Source organism: Dendroctonus ponderosae, unplaced genomic scaffold, assembly GCF_020466585.1.
Source record: "Dendroctonus ponderosae isolate FM_Combo_2020 unplaced genomic scaffold, Dpon_F_20191213v2 Dpon_F_20191213_5, whole genome shotgun sequence".
Classification (NCBI taxonomy): domain Eukaryota; kingdom Metazoa; phylum Arthropoda; class Insecta; order Coleoptera; family Curculionidae; genus Dendroctonus; species Dendroctonus ponderosae.
In genome coordinates, this window is record NW_026018715.1 from 3,952,427 (window position 1) to 3,964,248 (window position 11,822).

The 11,822-nt window shown below is 31.7% G+C and overlaps 1 protein-coding gene across 7 annotated transcripts in view; it reads left to right on the forward strand.

Moving 5' to 3' along the window:
• Positions 1–11,822, forward strand: part of LOC109546644 (nitric oxide synthase) — a 126,721-nt gene that overhangs the window by 92,496 nt on the left and 22,403 nt on the right. For all 7 annotated transcript variants that reach the window (XM_019917681.2, XM_019917676.2, XM_048666335.1 and 4 more), the window contains exons 5-8: positions 27–139; positions 241–409; positions 6,477–6,651; positions 10,895–11,191. In XM_019917681.2, the coding sequence (XP_019773240.2) occupies positions 27–139; positions 241–409; positions 6,477–6,651; positions 10,895–11,191 (754 nt within the window). The remainder of the gene's footprint in view (positions 1–26; positions 140–240; positions 410–6,476; positions 6,652–10,894; positions 11,192–11,822) is intronic.

Here is an 11,822-nt window from a genome sequence, read left to right on the forward strand (position 1 = left end):
ATTAATTGACGTCTACTTTCTTACAGATCAGCAATAACTATTTTTCCTCAACGAACCGACGGCAAACACGACTATCGAGTATGGAATGCACAATTGATCAGTTATGCTGGATACCGCCAATCTGATGGATCTATCATAGGTAAGAAATAAACCAGTTTGTTTGCCTCAATTTAATTGCGCAATTTCATGTCTTCCGTAAGTCAATCATCAAGCAATGATCAAGATTGTTTTCGTTCTTAGGAGATCCGCTAAATGCGGAATTTACTGAAGTCTGCCAGAAACTGGGCTGGAAAGGTAAAGGATCCAGATGGGATATTTTGCCGCTAGTAGTGTCTGCGAATGGWCACGATCCGGATTATTTCGATATACCGAAGGAATACGTTCTAGAAGTGTCACTTACGCATCCGCAGTAAGTAGTCCTTACTCTTTTCCTCCCTATSATAARAATAAGAAAAACAGCTCTTAGCAAATAAGTAAATGCGGGACATCTATTAACAAAACGTTTAGTGATAACACKTTTTTCGTCACCACATGCGAATTTCCATAAACTAATTCAARAACATTTCGGAATGTTTGCAAKTTGAGTTAACCAGTATTTTTCCAATTCTCAAACTAAATTTCTATTACGAAAAAGCAATTGTTCGGAATGACAATGGGTCAAGAATAGGAAATGAACAAATGTCACCTTGTCCTTGCAAATCTCGTCTACTTCACATGTCTCAGAAATGTTCCATGTAACGAATTAATGTAAATCTGTGAACTTATAGTTCGTGCATTTAATATGTATCTATGGATTGATCCATTACTTCTGCTATAGAGCGAGATGAACGTTTCCGATGAATTAAAGCAAGTTAAGTTGCCACAAAATGTCTATATAGAGGTTTTCTCTAAAGTATGTCTTCAGGTAGCTGAAATATCTTGCAAAATATGTCTTATACAGGTTGGAAGTGAGTTTAGAAATGCTATGGTGCTTTCTCTTTGTTTCTGGGTTAAGTTGTTGTTACCGTTCTAAAGTTGGCAGTATTCCGTAAGAGCAACGTGTTTTCCTAACAGTCTTAGACCTGAATGAATCATTTAAAAATACCAATACAATAAAATATAATAGTATTACTAAATTATTAATGAACGAATTTTATTAATAGTTTTCTTGTGCATTCTTTTTAATAGCAAACTTGTGAAATTAAAAAATAATAATATTGAGGTTTTTGCGGAAATTTTGAAATTGATTTGAACATTTATTGTCTTGCCACAATGTGATTTTTGTTAGACAACCAAACGCGTGAAAAGTATGAGCATATCCTAACACCGATAATTCAAACCCCACTTGGAATTAGTTGACTTTTAGATGGTTATTGAATGACCATCAGTAAAATCAGACGTTTGGTTGTACTGCAAAGTGGACCAAACGTGAGGACAGCATGGTCCTTGATCATTCTAAAACATAAATTTTAAATAAGTAATTAAGTTGTTTGCAAAATTACTTTTTGTTACCCGCTTTTTAACCCGTAGATATTTAGGTTTTTACCGATAAATTAAAGAAAAACATACAAAAAACTAACGTTATTTTTAGTAAACAGTAAACATTCCAACATTACTTTAATTCATGAATAAACATTTTACCTGCAATTTATTCAGCTTGAACTTTTGTAGTACTTTACTTATATTATTGGATTATAATAATACACAATAAAAACTTCATAGGTCTTTGAATATCTCTTAAATACTCCTAATGCTAGAAAAATTTTCATACTTTTACTCAATTTGTTTATCGTGTATAATAACAAATCTATTTGTAAGTTGATATTTTACTGTATAAATATCCAGTTCTCATTGTCAATTTTTGAGTAATTTTTGTCTAATTTTGAGTGTTTGCTATTTGTCGCTCTATCAATTAATCGTTCGATCCTGCCTACTTTTTCCTTACTGTTCGTTTCATTTCTTTAATGACAAGCTTACTTGATCGAAAAGCAACATAATTCAATTCTCATTTAAGCTGCTGACAGGTGTAATAGATACGTTTGGAAATACCTGATACAATATAATATTTCTTTATAGGAATAGATACTAGTAAAGTGCTATTCAAGAAATGTCTTTAAAATTAGTTTTGTTGTTTGACTTCGCCAAGGTCTGACAAATTTCTATACATTGATGCTCATTTTTTTAACACCCTATATGATAAAAAAATAAACGTTATTTTTAGATAATCTGAATCCTGAGTTCGAAGCAGATACTCTTATTTCGCATCAACAAAGTAAACGTTTTCCATTAATCGCGGATTACTTAATTAAAATAAATATTATAATGACATGGAGCCTACAAACAAAGTGACTTATTTTTGTATCACAATTATTTATAATGTGAACATTGCTATAATTGAACAAATTGAAAAACAAGAGTATAAAAATATTTTTGCGTCAAAATAAAGAAGTAAATCTTATTTTATCTCGGAGAATTGCCTATTGACATGGTACTCGTTTACTTTTGCTACAATTCTCACAAATATCTGATTGTTGCACCACAACTCACAGAATGGTTTCACAGAAAATTAATCCGTTTACCTTATGAAACAAAAATGTTTTGATTCTTTAAAACCAAATGCAGGAAATCTAAAAAAGGCACTGCTGCATTAACTTATCATTTGATAAATCCAAAATGTTCACGTTCATTAGTTGGACTCAATTTTTTGTTGTTCTAGTCAGTTTCTGCACTCAAGTCATTTAAAGGGAGCAAAAAGTTCTGCTAGAACTTATATTGCTTAAACCTAGGTGAAGAAATTAAAGATATAACTGCCACCCAAGAACGTTCAGAGCAACGTTTTTCAATTGGCCCGCTTCAAAATCATTGGACGAATTCTGATTATAGTTTCGACGTTTTGAAGAAATTCATCAAAAAATGAGTCTCGTATTAATTGGATTTTCAAAATAAATTTGTTACTTTTAGCCAATTGAAATGTTTTCTGTGCAAAACTCATCGATCGTCATACCATAGCAATGAGCTGAGAATTCGGTTTCAGCTAATAGCCAAGTTCAGTATGATTCAATTAATAATTTACAAATTCAGCCTATTATTTAAAAAATTGACAAAGTTTGTCTAGATCGTGTTGCTAACATTTCAATTTTTACTTAACTAGACCTTAGACAATTGTTTGCTTAACTCATTTAGCATTTAAATATAAAAGTTTTCGTCGCCTTAAAACCGCATGTATTTTTTTGAGTTTTGTGGATAAGTTCTAAGGTTGTGAACCCACCTGCCAAAAATGAAAAGGCATTTAAAATATTTTTATAACATTATTTGACATGCTTTATTCAAACTATTCAGAATTTAATTGATACCATGAGATGTTCAAAATAATTTATTATTCCACTTACTCTAATATTAAGCAACTGTGCAACTGAGAACGACAATTATGCTAGATTTATTAAGAATGAGAAATATATAACAAAAGAATTCATCTTTCTTGATGGATTAAAAATGTACGGTTCATGGAGGAATGCATGATACTCGACTGCACTTGGTAGCAGTTACAATTGAAATATGCTATATATTTATATTAACGAAATAAATATTAGACAGACTGAAATTTCATTTGTTTGTAAAAAAATGAATCCGCCTCAACAATATAGAACTTATCTGAAATTTCATGTGTATGTTGTATGTACAATAAAACTAAAAGTATAATTATTATTATTTTTACGATGAAATGTCAATTTTAGTTGGAATTAATATTTTCCAAGATAACAAATAAACAGGTGTTATTTCGTACTATAGTATATAAATGGTTATTAATTTCCATTCATTTCAGAACTATGAAGAAACTTTATCAATAAAAAGAAAATCGGTTGAATTGTTTTTACTTCCCACGATATTTTCTGATTATTGCAAGAGTTCTGTATTTACCGAATGATTCATTTGCTAATATTAAATGAATTCAGTTGCTGCTTATGATTGCTGATTAACCATCTCTGAAGATGTTAGTGCATTCGATCGATGCATAGGTGCAAGCAAACCCACCATGCTACTAAGGCCAGAAAGGTCAACATTTCTTTTGGCGTTTAACGTCTGTAAATGTTCTTGAAGCTAAAGAAATGCATATTGTAACAGCTTAATTCACTGTAATCTACCGAATATTTCTGAGTTTATTACATTTAGACCAACGGTTGTTTTGCTGTAACTGAAAAAACAAATTCCTTTTGATGGGAGCTTTTGAATTAATTCTGTTTCAGCATCTTTGCATCCCGAGACCCTTGTTTGAGTCCTTTGCTTGTTCGAACGAATTAAAGGAAATTCGATGAATATATTTTACGCACAAATGTCTCTTCTCAGCTCCCGTTTTTCTGTTCAAGATGGTATGAGGTATAATGAATGAATGAATAATACTATTTAATCGGCCTTAAAAAAATATAAATATTAATGAGTAGGCGATCTCCGATTATTCAAAATTGCTTGTATAACTAATTAATTCGAAAATGGTAAAACATCTTAAATTGCAAACTTAATTATTAAAATAATTTGATAAAATATCCAATTAAAACAGAGTAATTGAGCCAGACAATAACTTGGTTTGTAAACATATTGTGTCGAAACAACTAATAATAAAAGCAATATTGGCTTATTGATGTTTTTTTGCATTTTGGTTGATATAGTTTTTCATTTAAATATTGAACATTCAATTTAATTTGGTTTCCGGTGTTTAGAAACGTTTTTTTCGAGCTTAACTCACCTTATAGTGTATATATGCTGTTACTAGTTAAGCGTGGCGAAATTAATTTAGTGTTAAATGCCCTTAGGTAATCAAGGGCCCTCGCCCTAGACCAACTATGCAAAAAATGCTAAATTCCAACTACCCAATCTCGCTTTAATCAGTGTGTTGGTTAAATTTATGGAGTGTTTGGAGGCAGTGGGTTTTTGGAAGTTGTAGAGCTAAACAACAGATGCAAGACGAAATGTTGCTTAGGCTCTTTCTGTTTGAAATAGTTGAAATAAAAAAAAACGATATTCCTAGGTTTTTTTTAAATTTTAGTATCGTCATTAATATCGATTGCTTAAAAAATGCAAGGGCAGAAAGATATTATCGATTTCTTTTATTTCTTAAATATTTGTTTTCTAGATCTTTATTAATGGTGCTGGTATGGAGTTATTTTAATTGCTCTGAATTTGGTTTCTCCAATTGTTGGTGCTTGGTTAATAATATTAAACAGCTTTTGCTCAATTGTGAAACAAGGTTTTGTAACTTTTTTCAAATTTTTACTTTGCAAGTCAGTTCTATGTTCTACTGTATTGAAAATTATAATTTTTTTAAAGCAAAGTGGGCTTAATGAACGAGCGCTTTGGGGATGGAACATCAGACGGGTCGGTATTATTTGCGCTGAATATTAAATATCTAAAAACAATATCCTCATTTGCAACTGCTTACTTTTCGTATATTAAAAGTGGTTTTTGCTCATTTGAAATTGATTGTTCTTACTTTCAACGTGGCGAAGTAATAAAAGCGGTCGTAAGTGTTTTCCACTTGTTTTCATTTCTTTGAACTCTTCACGTTTCGGGTTTGGAAAATGAAAACATTAAAAGTGGCAGCTCTAATTTGATTCCCATTTAAAAAATGAGATGCCTCAAAAAACCTCGTGTTATTAAGTGAGTGCATAATGCTGAAATGAAGAGTAATGTAAATCCATATTTTCCATTTATAAACACGTTATGCAACATATGCAAAAGAAATATTGCAATATCTTGTTGCGGTTCCCGACTAAGCCGAATTTTCTTTTATCCAACAAAATCCCTAAGAAGCTAATTTCAAGGAAGCCTGTTGACTGACATATCATAGTAAAGCTAGAAATATGTTTCTCTAGGAACTGACCGCAACATCCCAAGGGAAATAAAGATGGCTTTTCACGAAACTTTCTTACAAGACGCAATCATATAAGCGGTGCAATATGATACTTTTAAGGATCTTTCAAGAGCCAGTTAGTGGATGAGATATAAATGAAATAATACAGAGCCCGCCTGCGAAACCCTCTTTCAAAACATATGTAAATTTATGATGTAATTTTGTGTGATTGTAATTATTTGCTTGTGCCTATTCAGAATGCTGAATATGCTTATTTAGCTGTATTTAGTTCGAATTCGCTTCAGCGCAGATTCATTCTGATTCCAGTAACCTATTTTATAATGCTGTTACTAGCTAGAATGTAAAATATGCTTAATTATGTATAACATAATTTTCATATTGAAAATATATTATATAAAGTCTAATAAAGTTTACTAAAAGTGATATTTTTACACATGAAAGCCAGAGCACCAGACCTTTCGCTACCACTTGTGGCTACTGTTTTCAAAGACAATACAGTAGTTTAACAGTTTCCTGTAGCAAGACTAGCACTGCTGCTTTTGCTACTTGGAGACTTACATTTGCTTAATTGCATTTTACTTAATAAATAGACTAACAATTGCTAACACATACTTTTTATTTTCGGTTTCAGCTTGAATTGGTTTGAAAACTTGGGTCTTCGTTGGTTTGCTTTACCTGCTGTGTCCAGTATGATGTTTGACTGTGGTGGACTTCAGTTTACTGCAGCTCCTTTCAATGGATGGTACATGAGTACGGAGATCGGGTGTCGAAATCTCTGTGATACACATCGCTTAAATATGCTAGAGGTAAGTGAAATTATTAAGTCGCTTGATTGCATTTAATTTTTTTATTCTGGCAGAAAATAATTATCTTGGTTTATCAAACATCATAACATTGATACAGTTTTTATAAGTTCTAGATATCAAAATAGCATTATTTTCACTTTCTTTATTTTACTTTCACAAAACACTGAAAATGTTCCATGCAAAGCTATCAAAACACTCAAGATAAATATAATGCATCGTAAAATGTATAGAGTTTCCACTGAACGTGGAATCATGGAAAAGGCTCAAATCTATATCATCTTGGAAAAAAGTAGCTATGATCTGTGAGCGCTCTGCACTCACTTTGTTACAAAGCAACTATACCAAAAATTGCTTATTTTTTGCTGTTTTCTATAAAATTCATGTCGTTTTCGATATATAAAATATATAAAAAATTACTATATCTAGAAGGTACAGAAAAATATCTGAGTTTTAACTTGAAAACGAAGCGCTTGCAGGTCTGTGAACCTGATACCCTGAACTTTTTGCCCTGTATATGTATTCCTTTCCACTTGAGCCTTAAAATAGGAGGCTTTAAAAAACGTTTTCAAATATAAATCATCGCCTGATCTCTTATGTAAGAATTCGACTATGTATATAACATTAACTCTTTTGTTCCTTTAAATATTCTGTCCACGTTGACTGCGTATAACGACATATTTATAGCTGCGGCATGTTAAAGCTATTAGATATTGAGAAAGAACAGTTTAACAAACACCCACGCACTCTCGATAGTAGAGCCCTTCGGCTTTATCCAGCAAATAAGGACTAAAGTATCTGCATTTTAAATGAAAAAACTGCTGTAATTAGTAAGATGGAATCCTATTGACTTTCAAGTTTCAATCAGTTTTATAGATTTTATATTAAAATAGAAACAAAATAAAGAAGAAATAAGAAAAATAATGTTGATACCATTAATAAGAGCCTAGAGAAGCCAAATATATTGGTTAGCATTTTTTTAAATAGCCTGGGTATTTAACTCGCTAAGGATAATACATGAAGTGAGCAACGTTCAACAACATGCTTGCATTTGTTACACAAAAGTCTTGGTACCATGAGATTTGAAAGTACCAGTTTTGAAGATTTTGAAAGATATTCATTGTGATTCTCTTTTCCTAATTATTTCTTCTAATTTAGCAAAAAGCTGCATTTCCACGTTCTTCTTTGGATGACCAATGAAAACATATAAACTTTAAAGTTGTTCCTATTAAAATGTTTCTTCAGGTAAAGATATTGCATCAAAAATACAAATTTTCTATATTTTTAAATATTTTTTCTTCTCGTGTTTATTGTTCTGTATAACTACCTAACCCAAGCTTACAGCTTTCAAGTAATATTAGCTTTGCCTCAATTATCGATAATAGATTGAATAAGCTATAATTTCTCAAGCTTTCTTCGCCTATCAGTAAGACCTCGAAATAATCAGAAAAACTATTTTTTATTTAATTTTAGAAAGCCAATCATACTTTAGCATCGAAAATTCGTTAATAGTTGCACACAGCGATTTTATTGCTACTTTTTCCGTTGCCTACCCTTGAATAGTGATAGCAAAATGTATAAAGATTGTTGATTTTATTATTGGTATAAATTGTTTTTAATAACAAGGAATTGTCAAAATGTTTTACATTATATCCTGGGTCAAAAGTTGACATTAAATTCTTACATTATTTGAATTTTTTATCAATCAATCATCATATAGAAACTTGCTTCCAGAAAATATATTTCATTTTAGTTTATATAAAAGTAGGGCACACTGACAAATTGTCAATTTCTTAGGCGCCTAAAATATTTGTATTATGTTCTGTAAATTCGTTATTGTTATGTATTTTGACGAATGGCTACAAAACGTAAAATATTTGTCTAAGATACTTTTATTAAGGGTAGTGCTTTGATAAAACTTTTAGCAAAGATATAAAAAAGTGCTGTTGTTCAGTTTTTCAAATTAACTGTGGATTTTCCATCGTTAAAAGCCTCCAGAGATAAACGACGATTGCATTGCATTGCATTGCATCTTTAGCGCGCAATTCGTTTATCAGAAATCAAAGTCATTGTATTTTTGCTCTTTGCATGTATTAGAATTAATTTCTATTTTTTACTGCTTATTCTGTTCTCAACAACATAAATCTACCTCGYTTCATTTACACGGTCTGTATCCTGGTGTTTGTTGTGTTTATTTACTTGGCAATCAATTTCWGGATGCGCGTTTCACGCATRACTAGATAAACTAATTTCAAAAATCAACAAAACACATCCTACCATAATTTCATCGGTGTTATCATCATACAGACTTTTCTGCTATCCTGCATTGAATAGATTTGTGTGATTTTTGCCCGCTTACACATTAATGCGTATTGTTSGGCACTATGTGATTTTTTCATCAATAATTCCATTTTTTAACAAATGAGTCCCTTCAACCAGGAAGTTTTAATATTATATTTTCATTTCATGAATTATTTCTTTCATAGAGTTAACTTATTAAGCTACTAGGACTAATTTCGTCGATAAATATTAGATAAGTACATTCTGTAAATTGTAAAAACTTAGACGCAATTTCAGCTCGTTTGTTAATCATTTTAATATCAGTTTTACTGCAGCTTCTAATAACAGACAGAAACAAATTAGCTCAACATTTCAATGCAACCACGATCTTTGTTTTATTTGCAGTTACTGTGATTTTTTATCTTAAAAACGTATTTTTCCTATTTTCTCCTTGCTAAGAGTAGAACCGATTTCAAGTCCAGAAGGGTAATCTCTTAACCCTAATGGCAAGAAACTTAAGAGTACGCAGTATATCAGAAACAATTAGGGGATAAACACCGAAGTCCTTTTTGGCAAAAGAAAATAGATATATAACACTTGTATTAAAATTTTGTGTCTTGAACATGAAACAGTTAAAGAATTGAATATGTTCTGACTATAGTATGCAGAAATTCAATGCAGTTAATACCAACACAGGAACTTTGCAATTTATCAGCAAATTATTTTAGACTTTTATAAAATTGGTTTGAAATTTCGCTTTATGCAGGACTTCATTCAAGCAATAAATGCTTGAATTTTCATCGATGTTGTAATTTGTTTATCCAGCGGAAGGTACCAATATTCTACAAATCGTCCTGAAAAGGTACGAAGTCTAACAAAATCGTTAGGATATATTGCTGTTCCTCTAGCAATGTTACATTTTCTAAACTGCCTTCAAATCAACTTTTTCTTTGCTCACATTTTGCACCCTAATGGATGGACTCCAAATACAGCATTTAGATCGCTTCGGATCTTTTTACTTTCAGCAGTGGAGCTTTAGTTTCACTAGATTTTGACCTAGAGTTGAATCTTCACTAGTTATGTGTTTGCTTCAGGCGACTAAAGCTGATGGTTTTTAAAACTGTTCTACACATCAGCGCTAAAATCAGCAAGCAAATTTCAAAATATGTCGTAAATTTTTTTTGCTTGAATTTATTGCTTCTTTAATCATGCTTTTTTTCAATTAGTATTCTTGTTTCTTATTTGCTTCCTTTGATCAATATTAAATTTTTTTTCCGCTGACGGCAGCAGAAATAAATAGTAGATTAACATGCAATTACAAAGCTAAAAAAAAATTGAAATATTCGTTAATTGTCTTCAAAACCACCAATATGCGACAAATAAACTAATCCCTCAACCAAATAAAAAGTTTTGTTAGTTGTTGTACCAAGACACTCAAGAAATCACCACTTTCCCAACGCAGGTGAATCCGGTTGCTTTTTCAAAATATGAGTTCTATAATAGAACAAATTCACTGCAGGTTTAAGTAAAATCCTTTGTATCATGAAAAGATATTAAAAAAACATAATTTTACTGAACAATTTTGACCAATAATAGCAGAGGAAACAGACACTTTTTCTTAATAAAAGTTAGATCAGAGCGTCTTCTTTGTAGCAAAAAAATGTCGCAGGACCCTTTTAATCGTGTGCCGGACACCGGACACCCTGTGTATCTGCACATTATTATTAAAAATTGTAAAACATTTTGCTTATTAATAACAATTGCGCATGTAAAAAAGTTCATGCATTTTAACTTACCTACCGAATTGGTTCACTGAGAAAATAAATTGCCACTTCGGACTATATCTTGTTAGCTTTAACAAATTTCTGACCGGATCTTTTCATAAATCAACTTGATTCGTAATATCATATTCGTAACTGTTAGATGAAAAATCCTTTTTAACCCACGTGTACTATATTTATTACAGACCATAGCTTTAAACATGGGTCTGGACGTGCGAACTCCCGTAACACTGTGGAAAGATAAGGCGATGATAGAATGCAACTTGGCTGTTCTGCATAGCTTCCAGGAAAAGGGCGTCACCATAGTAGACCACCACACTGCTTCAGAATCATTCATGAAGCACTTGGAGAATGAAGTGAGACTTAGAAATGGATGCCCAGCGGACTGGGTATGGATTGTACCACCGCTCTCTGGTTCTGCAACTCCAGTCTTTCATCAGGAAATGGCTTTGTATTATCTGAAACCTGCTTATGAATACCAAGTGAGTGCATTATGTTTTTAACTATCTAGATGAAAAATTTATTAACTAAACCAGTTCGGTGGTTTTCATTGAATTGACTTACGTAGAACTGAACTGCAACTGAATACCCAAATCAAACATTTTTTACTCACGAATTTGACTTTTAATAATACCTGGTTGTTTGCGAATGCTAATTTCGGTTCCGAAAACGGTTTTCTAAATGAAAGGCATTTTAGTCGGTAATTCGAATTGAATGCACGTAATTTAACCTCAGGCAATTTTGCAGTGTCAATATGAATTAATAGAGCGATAGATGAGTCGGAGGTAAACTTTACGGCCTCTAACTATGCAAAGAAAAATATTGGATATTCCCAGTTTTTTATTTCCGTCTTGAACGTTAGCCTGCAACAATTGCTTTCCAATATCCATTAGCTCATCAATTTCATGTAAAGTAGCAATCGCAAAGAACTGTTTTATAAATTCAATCCGAGGCTTACTGAGATTTATTAATCCTTGTTCAAATATGGACTTGTATAGGTCCCGGAACTTGTGGTGCTGTTCGTTAAGTATGTCCTGTTTTTCAAAAGCATTTTATTCCTAATTAAATCCTTTACGTGCTATTTTCACTTAAAATATTGACTTACAATCCGAT